General features: G+C 36.5%; 1 protein-coding gene across 1 annotated transcript; it reads left to right on the forward strand.

Moving 5' to 3' along the window:
• The first annotated feature begins 805 nt into the window (after positions 1–805).
• LOC113234408 (probable polyamine oxidase 5) lies at positions 806–22,365 on the forward strand. The gene is made up of 8 exons (XM_026469718.1): positions 806–810; positions 1,594–1,776; positions 8,989–9,198; positions 11,176–11,392; positions 12,583–12,761; positions 17,802–18,072; positions 19,549–19,652; positions 21,758–22,365. Exons 1-8 carry the CDS (start codon positions 806–808, stop codon positions 21,996–21,998), a joined length of 1,410 nt encoding a protein of 469 aa, XP_026325503.1. The 3' UTR covers positions 21,999–22,365.
• Positions 22,366–22,587: the final 222 nt, after the last annotated feature.

A 22,587-nucleotide genomic window follows, 5' to 3' on the forward strand; every position in this document is an offset into this window, starting at 1 on the left:
TTTAAAATATAAAAATTGTAAGTTGGTAGTACGCTATAGCGCCTGTCCATAGCAATTGCAGTGCTTTAATATTTTTTTTTATGATAAGTGACGGAAGGAACAAGTAGTGGGTCTGATGGGACTTAGGGCTTTAAATCACAAAGATCTGACTGCCATTATATTTATTAAGAATATTGTATACAATTCCTAAAATTAAAGACCCGTATCGAAATTATAGAAAGTTTTGTTTGAGAAAGATCAGATGAAAAATATAGTCGTAGTCGCCTGCTGCAAGATGTCAAAAGAAGTGTTGAATGGGCTAAGCTAAGAGGCACCGCCAAGACTATCGTATTGTTGAAATGAATGAAATGAAAAATGATGTTTTTTTAGATTTTGTGTTATACTATACATATACATACCCAAAGAGTACCTTGAATATACGGACATACCTATTTATTGTACATACCCATTTAGTTTATTCCCCCAAAAAATCCCTTAACAAATTATCATAATTGATGTCATTTGCACATATTCACATAGGACTTAATACTCGAAAAAAATATAGATTTTTTGATGTATCGAAATAAAAAATGTCGACAATGTATATCGAATAAGTTATGGAATAACATCGTAACGTAATTGTGAAGCATCGATATTTTTTACCCAACTCTACTTGTTATTGAATGTCAAATTAATTTACGACACGACCTATTGTAAAAAGTTTTTTATTTGCATAGGTAATCGTAATTAAGTTTTTTTATCTAGAAAATAGAAAACTCAGTTTCTCTACATGCTAGTTGTTTTAGTTTAAATATAGAAAAATATGATGAGGTAAGATAACCTACAAGGTTTGCTACATTTTTTTCGTTCATTTTATTAAGTTTATCGTAATATTACGGACATTTGTGTTTCATAACGCCTTTATTTGAATTTTATCTGCGACTTGTGTGCATTTTGCAAGCATATTTAATTCACTTATGTTACTTTTTCTCATCTAGCCCTTAAGTTAAATAGAAATAGACGATGAGAAATAATAAAAATAAGTAAAATATATTTAATTTAAAAAAAAAATGTGATTATTAAATAATCACAAATTCATGACAAAATTCTGAATCATGTAAATAAATATCTTTTTTAAATTTCGAATTTATGTCCATTTGTAAAGGGACTGTCTGCAACACCAAAATTGAAAATTCATTACATGAGCTTATTCTCTCTTATAAAGTACTCTCCAGAAAACTTGTTGAATAACTGGCTTTACTGGAACTGATAAAATTGACTTAGCTGGACACTTGATACTGGCAACGCCAATAAATAAACACACACACACACAGTACCATTGTCACTGACTTTCCTATTTAATTCGACAAACTAGCTAACTATACACTATATTATGTGTACGACTTAAGTTTAACCTATTTGTTTTTTCTTAGTGGATACAATTGCTACTGTTTTATGTATAAATTCTTTTTACCGACTACCTTCTAAATAACACGGTGCGATTTCCATCATTAACTTTTGGTAATACAAATTCTTGAAGAGGTTTTGTATATCTTAACAAATAACCAAATTTTTTCCTATAAACGACATCATCCGGTTTATTGCCTATTGCAGTGCACCAACACCTCAACCCTATGATACAATTGTCATTGGGCTGGGCTCTGCTGGTACAACGGCTGCATCAACCTTGGCTCAAGCCGGAAAAAGAGTCTTAGCTTTGGAAGCTCAAGATCGCATTGGTGGGAGAGTAAATACAGTGCCCTTTGGTGATGGACTCGTGGAAGTTGGAGCAGAATGGTTTGTATTTTATTTCCTTTAAAAGTTAATGACCATTTATTAATCGGTTTGTCATGGGATGAATCTGTAATCTCTGCTTCGATCAAATATATTGGTAGATACACAGTGGCTGGTCAAAAGTAGCATCCTCGTAGGAAGACCAACCAGATTGCCAATTAGTTCAACACCTCACGTACCAGCTACACTTCAGCATGTACAATAGTAGATTATATCCTACAGCACGCCCTTCTGGCAGAAGTCTCCAGTAGCGCCCTAAACCGAGGTCCGTGCCCACTTGGGCGCCCTCAGGCCTGCTACGAATAAGGCTTGACCCATTAAAAATAAACTAAACTTTATAGTTTATTTTTAATGGGTTGTTAGCCTTCTTCTTTTATCTGGTGACTTCTTCTTCTTCTTATAGTATCGGTGACATACATTACACTATTGTAGCCCAGAACTCAACCACCGACCGCGTCACTAGTAGCCGCCATAAAGTCCTCAAGCGTGCAGGTGTTAGGGCACGCAGGTCACTATATGAGGTGGGCCATCGTTTAAGTCGCACCGCACAAGCGGTCCAGGTTAGAACCATCCGAAAATCCCCACCTGAACAAATTGTCTTTGCTCCAACCAACCTGAGTTCGACGCCTATTCAAAGACGTCATCGGTCATGGCAATTCGTGTCCAGGAGGAAGACTCTCGGAAGGCGGGACAAACGTAGATGGTATTTTTTTGCGCCAAAGGTTGCACCTCGCCAGAGCCGGCTCAATGCTCAGAGGATCGACACATTTGACAAAACTTTTCCGGCTTCACAGTCTCTGTAGCACTGTGAAGTGATCATGCATATGGTGCCGAGTGTTGATGGCCATTATTGCTCTTTCGTAAGATGCCGCTACATTTTTCTGGATGTCTGGCAGAGCTATGCCAGCTAGTGGGTACAGCAATCTTACTTGGGTCGGCTTAAGACAGCCTGGTGATTTGTGTGATCTGGTGACTTAGTCAAGGCGATCAGCAAGGCAGAAATCGCCGATATGCCTTCATTCGCTTTATACACTTGGTGACCGCGCGAAAAACGATTTGGGAGTGCGCGGTTAGAAATTGCAAAAACTGCACTAAAAGTGTATAAAAAAAGATGGAGAATCATACTTACTTACAGTAATTATATAGTCTAGTTTATTTGCGAAAGCCCATGTTAATAAAAATGAAAGTTAATTAATTTGCTACTCCATGAACCTAGTGAATGTTAAATCGTGCAAAATAGCTGGACTTGTGTCGAATGTTTTTTCATTCAGTTAATTTTCTCATCCTCCCTCCGCATAAAATTAATAAAATAAATAACACAAGCGCAACTACAGTCACAAACACCACCACCAAATATACCCGACACGTGTTTCGCTTCTCCACGAGGCGAGGCATCCTCAGGGGCTGTTGACTGCTCGACGCTCGGCCGAAGAGACATATCTTTTCGGCCGAGTGTCGAGCAGTCTGTGGTTTAAAATATTCATCACAAGCGCAGCTATTTTGTACGGTTTAACCATCACTAGGTTCGCGGAATAGCAAATTAATTTACTTCCATTTTTATTAATTTTAAATTTATATTATTATTATTATCGTATTTATTTTAAACTCTCGCCTATTATTATTAATATTATTTTTAAACTCTACTGCTCAATCGTAAGGCAGATTCCCCTTAGAAGAATGAACAAGAAACTAAGGGCTGCTCTTTGTAAATATACTCGTACATTTGAATACATTTATCATTACAATTAACTATTGTAATTCACTCAGAGCTTTAAATCGCAAAGATCTGAGGGGCACTGCCATTGCGCCCGTCATCCTGAGACATAAGTTGACAAGTTCCTGTAATTTCACCAGCACCCTTACCCTTCAAAGCCCGAACACAGTAACGCTGACATTACTGCTTAGTGGCAGAAATAGATAAGGTAAGGATAAACTAAAAAAATAGATGAACGGTTTAAGTGTAATGTTACATGTATTTATTTATATTATGTTTAAATAAATGTATATTCCTGTGGATGTAGACAAAATAGCCTAAAATAAATAAAAAAATATAACAAATACAAATATCCTTTATTGCCACAATGACACTTTTTGGCATAAATAATATGTTAAGCCAAAACATAAACAACCAATAAACGGTACGTCAAACATGTCGGAGGGCAAAAGGAGGTGTCTCAGCTTGTGCGGCCTGAAACCGTTGTTTTCGCAGACAGCGCTGTTTTCCAGCCACCTCCTTATCCCTAAGATCTTAGGCGGGTTGAAAAGCAACGAGGGCCTAAAAACAATTATAAAATTTTGAAAACCGTTACTATATATTATTTAATAATTCAATATTATTTTGCATATAATAGGTGAAGATACACTATAATATATAATAATAATAATAATAACGCACACACTCAACATGGCCCTAGGGAAACCCTGTGTCGCGGGTGCCATGGACACACATAGACAACCACAAATTACACCCAAACTCACGAGAGAAATAAATGTAGGCCATACAAATATTTCTCCCGACCCAACCTGGGACTTCTGCATGGCAGTCCGGCATGGTAACCGTTCGGCCACGGAGGCAGTTAAATAACACTAATATTAACGAAAAAAAAAACAGCAAAAAATAAGAAAGGAAAAAAAAACAACATCAATAGGTTACTCCAACCTTTCCCAAAGTGGGCAATAACGCCCCCTTGTGGGCGCTGCAGGCCTAAAGGGGGCGGTAAGAGACCCAGAAAAAAAATGGGGAGATTTGTAATTTCATCTAGGAAGACTCTTAGGGTCGTGTTCCAGAATTCTACTCAATGCTCAAGTCAGGATTTGAGCAGACTTGAGTACGATTTGAAGCACTGGAAATACGACTCTAATGACTTGAGTATGATTTTCAGTGCTCACTGCAATACTCAAGTCCTGACTTGAGTATTGAGTAGAGTTCTGGAATACGACCCTTAGACACCGACTGAGCTCTCGACTACAACTTGTGAACATCAACTAATATTAATTAAGAGATTGCTCAAACTAACTCGGTTTGATATTTCTCTCCGTGTAGTTCATATATCTGTCCTGTTTTATTGAATAAATAAAACAGGAATTCATTATTATTTATACATATAATGGGTGAATTCCGTGTGCGGCACTTTTTGAGTCATTTTTGTAAAACCCTTTTTTCTTTTGGTTTTAAGGTCTTAAACGTTCAAATAAGTTCAAGCAATGTCAATTAAATATTTAAATATTTCTGTGATTTTATAATTAAATCACAGAAATATTTAAGTTAAATACAACAAAAAAAAAAAAGATATTTTAGGTCACACGAATGAGATTGCAGTAACACGAATGATTTTCTCATAAACATAAATTAGAAAGACGGCACAGTAATTTATTATTACAACACACATTTTATCGTTCAAAAAAGAACATTTAACATTATTTAACATGTAACAAATATTTTAATATAACTTCTTGTATCAAAATCCTTCTCATCCGTGTAAGACCATCTATCTATCTATACAGGCTGTATATTTGAAAGTGAGACATATTCATACATTTATTTATTTATTTATTTATTCAATTATAAATGGTGTAACCTGACGGTATTCATTAACCATAGCGTTACGCCAATTTAATTTTAACAAAATAAAAATACAGATAAAACAAAAGAAAAATTAACAAAAATTAAAATTAAAAACAAGTAAAAATCTTAAACAAAACGTATTACTAATCTAAACTTAAAGTAAATAACTAACTAATAAACTAAAAACCATCCTGTCTTCTCTCTAGCACTCTTTTCCATTCATTCAACAGTCTCGCTATCCCTGTCACAAATAGATCATATTGCGGCGTTGCTGCGAGTACGGAGTTGAGGAGAGAAGCCGCTCGGGGAAGGGGAGAGTGTCGGTATTGTTCAGTGCGTGTAGGCACAGTTGCTAACAAGGGCACACCTCGTCGCCTGGTACAGTAGTCTCTAGGTACATTCAAACGAGGTTTGAAGGGTTCAAACGAGGCGTGAAGAGGCATATTGTAGGCAGGCAGGGTGGAGGTGGCTAGTGCAGTGAGGATTCCATCGCTGCACTAGGTTCCTTCGCGTTTGGATACCACTTTCCACTTAACATCAGGTGGAGTGGAGTCATTTGCCTGTCATGTATTATAAAAAAAAAAAAAAAAAAAAAAAAGGTACATACTGTTTATATTATTCCTTATAACATTTAATACGAAGGTGAGTAAGGACAAATTTCTGCGTAACTCCAACGACTCGAAACCTAGGTGACCCTGTAGGAACCGTGTTGGATACATAAATGGGTAGTAAATGTGATTCTTTTTATATAGGTGTCTTAAAAACTTTTTTTGTACTTGTTCCAACATAAGAATATGTTTCTTCCCTTGAGGAGACCAGACCACTGCACTCGCCTCGAGGACGCTGCGAACCAGTGCCGTATATAACGTGCGCGTTGCTGAGGTAGTAAATGGCGCAGCGTTGCGCAATACGAACCCTGGCCTCTGGTACGCACATTTGGTGACATTCTTGACATGAGTACGAAATGTTAGACTTGTGTCAAAAGTAACTCCGAGATCACGGACCTCGTTAACGCGAACCATCATCATACCGTCTATTAGATAGTTATAGTGAATGGGCAACGGGGAACGCGAAAAGGACATAATTTCGCATTTACCAGTGTTAAATAACAATTTATTATTGTTATTTATACATGTCATAGTAAATCATGTTACAACTTAACATAGACTAAAATAAAATTAGGATATGGGATAGAACAAAAAATAAATCAACAAATGTGTTTTGAAGTGTAGATAGGAATAAACCGATTCCCTTTACGCTTGATTTCGAGTGCAATGGGAATGCTACCAAGCGAGCGCCGAGTGAGACAGCAACAATAACAATGATTTCACATTTACGTTTTAGCTTATGTTAATTGTTTTTTACTTGGACTATCATCGAAATGTTTTACGTACTAAAAAATATAAGTTTATGATTTAGTAAGTAGTTATCATTTAATAAGAATTGAGGTTTTTGGCGTAGTTAAAAATGTGAAATCAAATTAATTACAATGATTGATTTTTTAGTTATTTACAGTTTATTTACACTTACGTGGTACGGAGCAAGTGTTCAAAATGTCCACCGTTTTCCACAATACATAGTCTAGCACGGCATAGTAAATTTTGTTTTAAATTGTACAACACAAACACATTTTGTCTCACAGTATAAAATGCTGAGATAATCCTCTCACGCAACGCTTCGACACTGTTCACCTCCTCCGCGTAAACTCCGATTTGGGAACATTTCAATAGCTTGCCTCACACTATCACCACTTATTGCGTAAAGTCGCACCATCTCAGTCAATTCCACGTTAGAATAAATACCCATTTTGCGGCGATCGGGCGAGCGGAAGGACAAATAATTTACGTGTCTTCATTAGATCAAGGTCGCGCGTGGACTGAGGAATTTCGCGTATGCGCCCGCGTCCTCACCCCCGACCTGTGCTTTGCTTTTCGCCGCTGCGTCGGAGCAATAATAGTGATGTGCATAGATTTCGATAACTAATGTTGTGCTCAAGTAGTAGTCGATAAAAAAAAATTAAAAAATATTTTTTGTAAAGTTTAAGTTCATTTGTTTATTATTTCTTTGGGTTGAGAATCAGGAATATAACGCACTCTATAAGTATGTCCCACTTTCAAATATACAGCCTGTATGTAATTAATAAATAAATCTAAAGAAGTATTTTGTTAATGTCATATAAACTTTGTTGTACATCAATATATCATCATCACCATCATCTACATCATCATCATGATCACCATTACCATCAGCATCGTCATCACCACCACTATCACCATCTAATTGTTATATTTCAAGTAAATGTTTGGCTTAAAGTAACTATTTGACTTAAAAGTAGACAAGAATGAGAGCGACAATAATGATATTTGGATACATTTTTAATTGTCAAGTGTGTAAAATATGCTGGACCGTTATAAAAGGGCATGGAAATTTTCCTTTGTCTGATTGATGTACAATAAAGTTTATAAAACTATTACTTAATACTTATTTAGATAGATTGCTTTACATGAATGAGAACGATTTAGTCACTAGCGCTGAAATTGGTATTTAAGTCGATTTTTTTGCTAAAACGGAGATGCACAGGTTACTTCACTGTGTACACTCCAATCCGACAGGAGCCCCTTCTCACGTGTGCGAAGGGTGAAGGTGATGCGATATTAACTTTTGTTATTAAGAGGTTTTTAGTTGAAGTGACACTAATGATAAGAAAAATTGAAACACATTTTGTATTCCCAAGAAAACATGTTTGTTTATAATAAATTGGAAAGTTACGGTATGTATTCGACGTGAAAGTTATTAGAGTTTATCCTTGATGGGAAATATTGCGATTTTCACGATTGTTTAATTTTTGTTCTTCTTTTCTTAACATTAGGGCGACGTGGAACCGGCTCCCATTAATGAGAAATTGCCCACTTTTTAAATTTTTATTTATTACTGTGACGTAGTAAAGTAGTCTTTTTATGTGTAACACGAGACTAAGTAAGCAAGCAGGCATATTAAATAAATAATGCTTAACATTCATGTAATAACATAAAAGTTATTGAAAGGGACACATTTTTGGAGGTTATCTGAAAACGATCCTAATAAGTGAAGATACACTAATATTATCGGAAAAAAACAGCAATAAATAAGAAAGGAAAAAAAAACAACATCAATACGTTACTCTAACAAATAGTATGTGTGTGTGTGTGTGTGTGTGTGTGTGTGTGTGTGTGTGTGTGTGTGCGTGCGTGCGTGCGTGCGTGTGCGTGCGTGCGTGCGTGTGTGTGTGTGTGTGTGTGTGTGCGTGCGTGCGTGCGTGCGTGCGTGCGTGCGTTCGTGCGTGTGTGCGTCTGCGTGCGTGCGTCGCTGTGCCGGTGCCGGTGCCGGTCACATGATTTTTTATATTTTTTTAGACTAATTTAAAAAAAAAACAAAATGTTTCTTTATTTACAATATACACCCATTAATAAATTTAACATTATTTATTACATTACATAACAGACCCATTAAATTGAATTTTATTGACCGAATATTATTATTATTATTAATGAAGTAAATAATTAAGAATTACATTAAATTGAATTTAATTTACATTACAAATAATAGTATAATAGTAATTAATTTATTTAAAGTAGCCTTTTTAAGTATTGGTTAACCTCTGTTCCTTCCAGGATCCATGGCACCCAACCTAGTCGAGTTTACGACCTGGCAATAGCTAACCACGTAACATTAATACCACAGGAACTGGAGTTCGAAGTATATCGCTCCGATGGTACCACTGCAGACACGGAGTTGGTGAAAGAGCTGTTGATGTACTGTATAGAAGTGATTGAAACTCCGCCTGACAAGCCTGAGGCATTGGGGCATTTTATTACTAGAAAGTACGTTAATAATGTCGTTCCTTATAGATGTTAGGCATTGACTTACAATTACATGGACGTCGGGTCCGCGCTAAAGAGTGTCCGCACTTGTAAGGCGCTAAAATCGTATACAGAGCGCCAAACTCCGCTTTAGTCTTCATTTGTTCTACTGACAGCGCGATATTGCGATGACATTACAATTTAAATTTCGAATAGGTTGACTTGGGACATTTTTTTCGTGGTTTTTGTATTAGACCCGTCGTCCATTTATTTGTAAGTCAATGATGTTAGGTAATTTTCTTAATAATTTCAAATAGTGGAAATTTTTCCGGAAAAAAGCCCGAAAAATTTGAAAAATTGGAATTTGAAAATTAAATTTTTTTTCAAAATTAATATTTTTCCATGACACTTTATAGACAATCTTAGGGCGCTTTCAAATAAGACGTAGAAGCGCTGCAGCCACGCTTCTGTAACGCTTCAGTAATTTTTAGTTCACTAATTGTGACCGCAAAAGTGGCGCGTGTGTGTCACGACAGTGGCGTTGCAACTGCGCTTTCAAACATTCCGTTCTTTCCGTGGCTTAGTTGGCATAGCGACTGGCACGGCTTGCTGGGAGATGTTGGTTCGAATCCTACCGGATCGAAGGGATTTTTTTCTAAGTGTCCAATCTTTGCATTACTAATTATAACAAACTAGTAGAGTAATTTCACAAAAAATAATTGAATGTCATTTATCATTCAAAACTTGATTTGTTTGAAAATTAGTATATACAGTGGCGCCACTGCAGGGCTTCTATATTCGTCTGATTTAGTGTCTATAGTTCATTTGTTTAGGTACCAAACTGAATGTAAAAATCTTGAAAATGTTTATTTAATGAAATATACATTTATAAATACAAATACTTAGCTTCATATGAAATTGCATGCCTATTTTTATACCTGTTGATTTGTAAACGTATATGTTTCTATAAAAAGATTTATCAAGATTGTTTACATTTAGTTAAGTACCTAAACAAATGAACTATAGTGGTAACTTTTACCTACACTTTAATCTATCTATATATTTTTATTTTACATTTTTAGCGAAACTAACAACTATGAGTTAAAATAACAAATATAGACGGCCAATTCTGACGCCGTTAGATGAAAGGGCGCTTGTGACAAAAACTTAAAACCTAGAAAATATTATTTAAGAAATGAAATTAAAAAAAATCTCTTTAGGTAACTCTATGCCTTATCCACCTATGAAAAAATATCAATAATGCTGCCGTCCACTAAGACTCGGCTAAGTGACAAAATAATTTTTTGAGATATCATAAAAAACTCTTATCCCAGTTTTAGAATATTGAAATTATTGAATTTTGTGTTCTATCTTTTGCTATTTAAAACGGATATTTGACCATTTATCACTGCTTCGTTTTAGTTAGAGGACGGCAGAATGACAGTTCGGCCTTTAGATACTGATCACGGCAGTAACCATAGCAAATTAAAAAAAAAAAAGTCACATACGCCCTTTCAACTAACGGCTGTAGAATGATTGTGTGTACAAGTTTCCACAGATAGAAGTTTATTTAGGCGCTCCGCAGATGGAGCAAGTTTAGTTGACACAACTGGCAACTTTTCACAAGTTTTCATTATCGGCTGCCGCAATTTCAAATAAACTTTCGAAATCCACGGTCAAGACTGACGCTGCGGGGGACGGGGAGGGAGTGAAGTTGCTCCACGAGTTGCAGTTACCGGTTGCGGAAACTGGCAACTGGAGACAAGCGGTACAAATTTGCAAGTTTCTAGTTGCAGTAATTAAGAGTCAAGGATTTCGGCAATCGAAAACTGTAGTCAATTGCCGAAACTCTCAACTTAAATTGCTACGTCTGCGCGGTTTGTTGAAATTATATGAGTCAAACAGTTTGTTGCGGGTTGCTAGTTGCCGAAAGTCGATGATCAATGTTGCTCCATCTGCGCAGCGCCTTAAATACAAATTCTATATTTTTATTTCTAGATTAAATGACTACTTAAAAGAGAAACACCCAGATGTTCCCCAAAACAAAGAATTTATAGACAGTTTCCTCGCGTTCATGAATTTGCTAATAAATAACTATGAAGCTGCTAACGATTGGAACGATGTCAGCGCGTATACGAAATACGAGGACTTGGGTGGTCACCAGCACATGAGCTGGCATAGATACGGCTATAAGACTTTCTTTGATATTTTGTTGGTAAGTAATGACTATAGCCTGTATTTTTTGAAGATGGAGTGAAGTGACTTAGGGTTGCTAGTTTTCGCAAAATTATGTAGTACCTGCCGACAATTTTATAGATAGATTGTGAAACTAGGTGAGATTTTGCCAAACATGTCAGAATTGTTAATGTTACAACGTTCTATAATTACTCATTGCGTTATAGTAAAGGGTCAAGGGCACGTCAAGCTTGATACTTAAGATTGAAATCCAACTTTATGCCGCTTACGATAAGAACGGTCCAAAGTGCAAAGTGTCAAGCGTGACGTGATCTTGACAGTACTATTCTATATTCTTATTTGGATAGGTGGTCTATTGGTATCGAAGTAAATTTTTAACACATTTTAATAACGATACGCGGATTTGATTATGTATATTAAAACGAAAAACTTTAAAATATGTCTTCTATTTGTGTTTTTAACCGACTTGAAAAAAGGAGGAGGTTCTCAATTCGACTGTATGTTCTTTTTTTTTGTATGTATGTTACGCGATAACTCCGGTATTTGTGAACCGATTTTCATGATTCTTTTTTTGTTGGAAAGAGGGTACCTCCATAGTGGTCCCATTTCATTTTGAAGAAAATCATCCACCTCTAAGGGTGGCTGTTCACGCATGAAGATTCATTTTTATAAATAGCGCCTAAACTTTAATTTAGGAGCAATTATTTTAATGGTTGATTTTGCTATTTCTCCAATTCAAGGCGTTTTTCTCTCAATATACTTTGAGTAGTGAGAACCGATTTTTATTATCTCCAGTGTCAACTCCTGTACAGTGGCGAACTAGGGGATATTTGAATAAAACTTAGCAAATAGACGTAAGTCCACGTACTTTTGAGGTCGGTTTTTTTAGTACTCTGTACTGAGATTATTTATACTGCTATATTTAGTGATTGTATGAATTTTCAAAAATTAACAATTCAAATGAACCTGTAGCCAATAACGCACACATTCAACATTGACCCACACTAGGGAAACCCTGTATCGCGGTTGCCATGGACACATACATATACAGTCACAAATTACGCCGAAAGCCACGAGATAAATAAATGTAGGTCATACAAATATTTCTCCCGGCCCAGGAATCGAACCTGGAACCTCGGCGTGGCAGTCCGGCATGGTAACCGTTAGGCCACGGAGGCAGTTTTATTTATTATTGTAAAATATTTGCAGAATAAATACAACAACGGCCCCGGCCTGCCAACCCTAGAAATAAAGCTAAACACAGAAGTGACAAAGATCATCTGGCCACAAGACCCTAAAGAGAGTGTGGCAGTGACGACAAAAGACGGGACCATTTATACTGCCAATAATGTTATTGTTACGGTGTCGTTGGGCGTCTTGAAAGAACGGTAAGTTGGGTTTGTATATTATTATATTTATAGAAGTCTCTACCCATATCCACAAACACGCTAACGCGCAGATATTGAAGATAGAACGTACCTTCATTCGGAAACTAGAATTAAGAATGTTTGTCTCGTTTATGTTTAGTTTTATTTCGTTTGTATATCATTGTTAAAAGTACCTTAAACTAGACGCTTATAGAAGCGCTGTGACGCCACTATAATAATATAATAATAATATTTCTTTATTCATCTCCACAATACAAATCAAAGGAATATTACAGTAGAGATACATATGCTTAGAGTAATGTATTGTGGGAGATTGGAGCCCAAACTCTAGGATGACACGTTAGTGGTATTGACTGTAACGGTGCGTTCCCATTATACGTGCAGTGTGAAGTGTCGTGGTTTGTATTTTATATGAAGTTGTTCACACAGAACGGCACGATTAATTGTCATTCACGACTTTTTTGACGTTACGACGACGAGACTGTCGAGACAATGGGAAGAGCTAGAACGGCAGTCGCCAGTCGATAAATAAAACGTCACGATCAGCAAGCAATCGCAGTTTCAAACGATTCTGCCGTGCACACGATAAGGCGGCTGCCGTGAACCGATAAATTGTCGTCACGACCTGGTGGAACAGCTAGACACGACAGTCGTCCAACAATATAAAACGTTACGCCGTGATGGGAACGCACCCTAAGAGTATTGAGGAAATATGTAATTAAACTTAAATAATAATTGTAAGAAATTTTGTTTTGAAGAAGTTTTGCGTGCGTGTGTGGGTATGTGTACGTGTGTGGCGCTGCAGCCAGGCGAATTACTGTAGCGCTGTAGCCACGCCGCACTAATTTTCAAACAATATTTAGAAGCGCAGCTGTAAGTACTCTTTCAGACTATATATTGTGTGAAAATTAGTAGTGCAGCACGTACGCGCCACTGTAGCACAACAAATAGTTCTACAAGCGTCTAATTTTAAGGTGCCCTTATTTGTACCTTTATCAAACCTAGTAACGGTAAAATTTGCATTTAAAGCTTTATTAAATAAAAAGCATGTCAAAGGATATCAAAATGTTTAGTCTTGTTACATCATTGTCGAAATGTCAACGTGCTGCCAAGTTTCAGATCAATATCAGATTCCAAGAATATTGATCATTGTCCAAATATTTTTTTACGCACACGCAAGTATGACAATTGACAAGTATTTTTTCTCCAGACAACCCTATATTCACTAGGGTTGCCACCGAAAAAATCACAGCCATCGACAAATTAACAATGGGCTTGCTTGATAAAATAATTCTTACATTTCGTGAAAGATGGTGAGGTAAAAAAGAAGCATTTTTTTGTAGCAAAGAGGACGTGGTCAGTATACCTCAGAAGGATAAATGGATATCAAAGTATTCGATCTGACAAGTCCTGAAAGCCCCTGCCTTAGGACTGCTTCCTTAACCTGACCCCTAAGGGGTCCGTGTAGGGAACGCCGGAGGGTCCATGGTGATCCCACCTAACACAATGCATTCATATAACAATTGGATAGAATATGTTATGAATAGTGTGCGTGACCGTTTTGAATTTTCGCGCCATTTGATGGTCATCCATTACTGGGGCGAACGAAACGCGCGTAAGTGCTTTTTAAGTTAAGACCTTTGACGTTCAATCATGGTTCTAATTCAGCATAATATGTTTCATATGTAATGCTTAATCGCGTACAATGAAAGCTGGTAAAAGCGAGGTTAAGCTCACTTTTTTGGTTTTTGGAAAGGGTCTGTGGGCTCTTTGAAATTTTTAGAGGGGTCCATGACTAGAAAAAAGAAAGAAAGAAACCCTGTCCTAAAGGATCGATCAATTTCTTGAATTTATGAACCTAGCTAAGCTGGTTAGTTAAAAGCTACATTTTGGGGAAGATAATATTGTATTAATAAATAATGGGTCTCAAACTACAATTAATTTATTTTTAACAAAACTATTGTCGGTATCCCATACACGCACTATAATCTGCATTCGTAGCATAGAGCATGCGGCCTGCCCATATCCATTTTCTTTTTTTGCGAATTTAAATTGATTTTTTCTCAGATACACATTCTTATTTTCTCCGGAGTTGCCACAAAAAAAAATAACAGCTATAGACAAAATAAGTATGGGTGTTGAAAACAAAATAATTGTGTCCTTCGAAAAGCGCTGGTGGCATGATGATAACGTTTCGGAATTCTTTTTTTTGTGGAAATCAGAAGACAGGAAAGAAACACTAAAAGACAAAAAATGTAAAAATTGGATATCGAAAATCGGTGTTATTAGTGTGCCAGCAGCTTCGAATAACACTCTCACTTTCTGGTTGACTGGAGATGCAGCTAAATTGGTAATTACACACACCAAAAGACTTTAAAAAATATATACCCTATGTCAAAAACATTTTAATGTACCAACACCGAACATAAATGCCGAAAACATCCTAACGTACTCACCACCAACACTTACAGCCAAATCATTTAACGTACCGCCGCCAATATTTAAATTCCGAAAACATCCTAATCTACCACCACCAACACTTGCTTGCCAAAAACCGTAGCAGTGGAGCTCCTTGTGAAAGAGTTCGTCCAGGGAAGTACTGCCATCTTACCCATTTCTGCCGCCAAGCAGTAATGTCAACATTACTGTGTTCCGGTTTTGAAGGGTAAGGGTGCTGGTGAAATTATAGGCACATGAGACTTGTCAACTTATGTCTCAGGGTGACGGACGCTGTGGTAGTACCCCTCAGATCTTTGCAATTTAAAGCTCTGAATGGCACTGTAACTGTTATGGACAGGCGTGTAGCTTACCATCAGGCGCATGACTTGATCGTCCTGTCATTTGATATTATAAAAAAAACATATTAAAGTACAATCGGGGACGGGGCGAACAAGTCCTACACCTGGTGGTAAGCGACACGCCTATCCATAACAGTTGCAGTGCCACTCATAGCCTTAAATCGCAAAGATCTTAGGGTCACTGCCACTACGCCCGTCACCCTGAGACATAAGCACACAAGTCCCATGTGCCCGTAATTTTACCAGTACCCCTACCCTCCCCAACCGGAACTCAGTAATGCTAACATACTGCTTGGCGGCAGAAATAGGCGAGGTGGCAGTACTTCCCTGGAAGAACTCTTTCATAAGTTCATCAATCTGCAAAAATTTTATTACATAATATCTAACGTGACCGTTATTTTTTTTCCCTCAGAGCGGGACGCCTGTGAATTTATGAGCAAATTTTCTTTAATACGTGAGATTTACATTTTAAATCTATTCCACAATAAATGACAAACTTTCCCTGTTCGTTTTTTGAAAAACTCATTTTTACGTGTGTCCTGTTTTGTCAAAGCGGGATACAGCGGGACACGAAGCTTAAAAGCGGGACTGTCCCGCTGTGTGGTCACGTTAATATTGTTTCCTAATATTATTTTGTCTACGGCTGTGTTTTCCTTTGCACTAAACTGACAATCTTTGGTTATAGGGCTGTACAATACTATTTTCTAAAATCTATGCTGACGTCTAACATGTTGATAAATGCCAATAACATCCCATTAGCAGTAAGGATCTCTTTTTTAAACCATAAAGTCGTCACTACCGTAGACGTCTTTATACATCAGTCCTGACATTTTACAATACTGTACTATTGTGTGTACTCTGAGCTTCCGAGTTTTCGTGTTTGACTAAAGCAGACGAATATAATTATTATTGCGAAACTTTTAAGAGTCTATACAACCTCAAATGGCGTTAGTTGATCCCGCATAACAGTCAAAGTGTTGAATCAATCATTTTGGAATAAATATAGAGTAAAATTGAGGGTATACACCAATTATTATACAATGTGAAAACACACTTCCTAAAAAACACAAACTTATCTCGAAATTTTACAAGACACCGTTGTATTCAGCAGGTACTTTACAGATCGGCTGGTCTGGAAATCTTTGGGGGAGGCCTATGTTCAGCAGTGGACGTCTTCCGGCTGATATGATGATGATATAGTGCAGTATTTCATATACATTCAATTCTACATGAATAGTTCCTATTAGTAATTTTTCTACTTGTTTTTATTTAATATTTAAGTTTCATTTTATAATTTTAGGGTTTACCACACTAGTACTTACGTACCATCTCATCTTGTAAAAGCGGTTCCAGCTGAAAACCAGCGTTACAGCAGGCGAGCTGTAACATATGCTGAGTTGGGTCCGTTTTAGCGTATAGTATACAGGGTGGAAATTTGTAATGCCACCTGGAGGGAAAGTACTCTAAATACTGGAGATAGAAATTTTTACTTAAAGGAAACATTCCTTTATTTTTTAAAAGAAATAAAACTGCATTCATAGATTTTCGAAAATTTCCAGCAACACGCGGGAATCGAACCCTAAGCGGAAAAAATGCACCCTGCACTTTTATTGCATCGATCGATAGGGTTAATTATAAGAATAAAATCTCTCTCACAAAATTGGTTAATTAAATGAAAAAAAACCATGAAATCTTAACGTATTTTAATTAAACGAAAAAAAAGGTAATCAACTAATTAGTAGCTCGAAATGAGCTCCATTTTCTTGGATACACAAATTTAATCTTGTAACGAATTCATTTTGAAGGTTGAGGTTCAGAATACGATTTGTAATACAATTCATCACAACACGTTATTAAAAGTTACTCAACTGAACTAAACAGAACACGTATAGTATATACGATATACATTTTTCAAATGGCTTTATAATTTTGAAAAGGAAGCAATCCTTCAACCCCTTAATCTAGAAATCTCGCGATTCGATTGAATTTACTTATTGAGCTGTATTATGGGCGCCTTTAAATTAGACGCTTACAGACGCTACAGACGCGCACTGTAGCGTTTCTTCAAGTATCTCATTGAAGGCACCCTTGATGTAACTGATTAATTATGCCTCCTGATTATAAACCTTTGTACAATCTTATAACTCTGAAGCTTGGACAAACAGTAACCAGTGCCATACTTCGTTAATTTTACACATAATAAAAGTTAATAAAGAGGTGAACCCTATATAATTATTTTCAGACATCTCACCCTCTTTCAACCTCGATTGCCCCCCAAAAATATCGCTGCCATAGATTTCATATCAATGGGTGTAATAGACAAAATCATTATTTCATTCAAAGAGGCCTGGTGGCTTCGAACCATTTCATTTTATGCCTTCATTTGGACTAAGGACGAGTTGGGACAAGTGGGCCGAGATGACACGTGGATTACGAAGATCTTTGGGGCGAGTACGCCCAGAGGCTCAAATAACACCCTTACGCTATGGACTAACGGAGATATGGCCAAATTGGTGGGTTGCATGTCTTTTAAACACATCTGTTTAATAACAATTTAATATGGTTTTCTTTGTGATTTATAATATTATCTGTGATATGACTAATAAGAATGAAGCAAACGAGTGTTGTTCGCTGCCGTTTGCGCCCGCGCCTGTACTGAATGACCGGGCTGTCAGAGCTTTTGCGCAGTTTCCGTCGAGTCACTGCCGCGGATGTGCATGATTGAGAACCACGGACTGGTTAGAAACAGGTCGAGCAAAAATTTTACTTAATTACTTGAGTTATCCGTTAGTTCAGTTAATATATACATTCCTAAAAAATCACTATGGAAGATAAATGTAATTAGTTAAAGGACGTAATGAGCGACTGTCTGTTTTCAGTTGTGTCAGGACGTAAATATTTACCTCCTGTTTTAAAATGAAATTTTGCTTTTGATTAAGTTTAAGTTTTAAAATTGAATTTAAAAAATAGGGTCTAAAAGTAAAATACGCTCACCTGAAAATTTTTTCGAAAAGGTGCGTTCCTTGGGAAGAGCAGTGATTGTCTAATTGGAAAAATGCTTGCCTCCAACTCGAGAGGGTCTCGGGCAGCCTTTGCGAATCATATGCAGCTTTGACAGTACTGATTATCTGATGCTGACCTAACTAACAAATCTATCTAATTATAAGTATTATACCCATGTAAAAAAATTACTTTGAGGTAACAAACAGCCACTAATGTCACTTTTAAAAATAGTGTTGCCAAATTTTATTATATAGTGATATATTTGTTTCCTATATCAATGAATTCACTGAAACACAATCAGTCATAAAGAAATGCAATTGTTTTTTAATATTCAATGCTGAAAAATAATTCATTTAAATTTAGTGTCTACATGCTTTTTTTTCTTTTACCATATTCGTGATTATATTTTTGTATTAAAAATTTACCTCGATGACTGAGCGAGTCAGTGAGTTGATCGTTTAGACAACACTATTTTTACTTCATCAAAAACTAGCAACCCACTAAACGCCAGTCAATATTTCTAATGTATAAAAATCCAACTTTATTAACATTGGCTTAATTTGACACTTTCATTTCAAGTCTAATTTGCTTACTGTAGAAATAGAGAGATTTAGATTTTTTTTGACAAACAACGAAACAGTAAAAGAAATCTGTTAATGTAACATGCCTCGCCCTTGCATATTGCTTTGAAGAATATTCATCAAATCTTAGAAACATTGAGACTACATGGTGGACTATTGCTTAAAATCTTTTCCTTGGAAGAAACCCCTTTCCGCCACTCATATGTATATGTTTATAATGAGATGGAATTAAAATAATTTACAAGCAAAAACCCTCGGAAATAAAGTTGCTTTGCATTTAGAAATATTGGAAATGAAACTATTTTTCCGGATTTAAATCACGTATATTTGTTTTTTCAAACAAACCGACGTTTCGGGCCCTTCACAGGTCCCATGGTCACGGTTGACAATAAAAATATTTTACAGGTAGAAACACTTCCAGAAGAGGTTGTAAAGAGGAAAGTCGTTGAGTTGCTGAGGCGATTCATGGGGCACAAGTACACGATACCTGAACCTACAGGTATGATACGGTAAGTAAAAGTAGATCATTCGGTACATTAAACAGCCTTTTTGAAAATGTTCTCAAAGTCTTTTGGTTGGTTGCTAAGCCTTGTGATGCAGGTACCTTTTCATTTATATACATCATTCGTGTCTTATGGAAGAAAGGAAACATGGTTATTAAGACGAATATCGAACACAGACAAGCTTTTTTTGACCGAATGGGACTGAACTCATGACCATACTGCACCGTAGTATTGTTCTTACAAACTGAGCTACGGGACAAGCTATCGAGTTGTCGAAATTCTCCTATGTGTTTTTGGTTACCTTTGTACTGTTTGTATAAAAAATATATATAAAAATGTAAAAAAATAAGGTCATTTATTCATTACATGCTTCCTTATTTTGCGTATGCACCTTTTGTTTACATTTCTGTGTCATTTCAGCTGTTGCTAGGTGTTTATTTTGGTTCAAGTTATTCTTAACCGATCTCCAAAGTGCAATGCCTACGCATTGGCACTTCTGAGGCTCGGTTCGGAAATTACTGTGACAACCCTACGGTTGCCACAGTAATTTCTCGGAATTTATGAGTCACAAACATAATAACTGACCTTTGTACTAGATTTTTCGGCTTTCTGAACTGCTAGTGACATCTAGCGAGAGATTTTAGAACCTGCTGCTGCGGTGAAGAAGGTTCTAAAATGTCTCACAAGACTTATCGGTAATTATCATTTATCACACGATATTATTGGGAGAAAATTTTAAACTTCAAAAAAGTCGGAGTTTCTCAATTCGACTGTTAGTTTTTTAGGGAACTCCGGTATTTGTGAACCGATTTTCATGATTCTGTTTTTGTTGGGAAGGGGGTACTTCCTTGGTTGTTCCATTTCATTTTAAAGAAAATCATCCACCTCTAAACGTGGCTGTTCACGCATGAAGATTCATTTTTATAAATAGCGCCTAAATTTCACTTAAGGAGCAATTATTTTATGGTTGGTTTTGCTATTCTCCAATTCAAGGCGTTTTTCTCTCAATATACTTTGAGTAGTGAGAACCGATTTTTATTATCTCCAGTGTCAAGTCCTGTATAGTGGCGAACTAGCGGATATTTCAATAAAACTTAGCAAATAGACGTAATTCCACGTACTTTTGAGATCAGTTTTTTTAGTTCTCTGTAGTGAGATTATGATCTAGTAGACACTAAGTTTTACTGTGTAATGGCTGATTTTTTCAATCATTGAATGATATATATATAATTCAATTAGGCTTTCGATATGTGCGTAGTTTTATTTTGTAGCCATATATTATGTGTATATTTTTGTTACCTTGTTCACTTTGCCGAGTACTGAAATCTGTCCCAATCCATTTTGAACAAAACTAAACAAAACTGTTTGGTTAAAATTCTAAAGCAATCACTCGATAAATAACGCACACACTCAACATAGCCCTGCACTAGGGAAACCCTGTGTCGCGGGTGCCATGGACACACATATAGACAACCACAAATTACACTCAAACTCATGAGAGAAATAAATGTAGGCCATACAAACATTTCTCCCGGCCCGGGAATCGAACCTGGGACCTCTGCGTGGCACTCCGGCATGGTAACCGTTCGGCCACGGAGGCAGTTTGCAAATCGAATAAGTAACACTTTCACGTATATTTCGAAGATTTATACTTGATATCGCATCTCTTTTTCCAACAATATTCATTTGAATAGCATCATAAAACGGTATTTGAAAAATGATAGTCCAAAAGTGGGGTTATTTTTTTTATACAGCTATGACTTGTCTATGATTGCATAGTGGTGTACGAAAAAAAACATTCGGTTCATTTAATTCAAGTTTTTGTAATCGATTAGTAAATCGAATATTTCTATTGCAACCGATCGATTATCTAATGTATGGATTTGAAGGAATATTTAAAATTAAGATTTCGGAAATTTTAAATATGCTTAATATAAGTCATGTAAGGAAAACCGCTAGTATGACTCAATTGAACAAATCGATTCATTCAATTTGTAGTTGGCATTACAATTGGCCATCACTAAACCGTCTATGTTCGGGTCACTGACTTGTTTGTTTACTTTTTGTTTTAAATGGAATTAAGCGAAGTATACTTGAAATTTCCCTCACAGGTCGACATGGTTCACAAACCCGTTCACCCGTGGCAGTTACACATACGACAATCTGGACGTCTCAAAACACCCAACAGCCCGTGCAGACCTCGGCGCCCCACTCCTTGACTCGGCCATGAAACCAAGGGTCTTGTTCGCTGGTGAAGCCACTAATGAGATACATTTCTCCACGGTTCACGGGGCTAGTGAAACTGGTTACAGGGAAGCTATGAGGTTGTTGCCAACTGATAGTAAGATTTAAGATAAATGTCCGAATTAAAAGCAGTCTTGAGTTGAGGCGGGATTGAGTCAAATCAAGACATTCTCGAACTTGAACTTGTAATTAAGCACTACTCATTAAGATGTTTTAACGAAACACTTCATTCTAGTGTCTTGACAACGAATTGTGATTCTATAACATGACAAGAATACTAACAGAAGGAGTTAACTGCAGTATTGATTTTTACATAATAAAAAAGTCAAGTCAGCCTTGAATATGCTTAATGAAGCCCTTTTTCTTCATCATATAGAAAAAAATTAAGATGTGACTATATTACTAACATCATAAACAATAACTTTTGTTCAATGACTAAGTAAACTTTTAAGTTTTTGTTCTACTCTCTGATTCTTTAACCGACTTTAGAACAAGGAGATTCGATTCGACTGTATTTAAAAAAATGTTATTCGATTGGTGAATTGATTTTGATAATACTTTTTTTGTTAGAAAGAGGGTACCTCAATATTGGTCCCATATTTGAAGGAAATATTCCACCTCTAAGGGTGGCAAACTAGGGGATGAATCCGGATTTGCGCACTTTCCAGTAACCGATTTCATTAAAACTTGGCAAATA

Source organism: Hyposmocoma kahamanoa, unplaced genomic scaffold (genome assembly GCF_003589595.1).
Source record: "Hyposmocoma kahamanoa isolate Upper Pololo Valley unplaced genomic scaffold, ASM358959v1 84, whole genome shotgun sequence".
In the NCBI taxonomy this organism is placed as follows: domain Eukaryota; kingdom Metazoa; phylum Arthropoda; class Insecta; order Lepidoptera; family Cosmopterigidae; genus Hyposmocoma; species Hyposmocoma kahamanoa.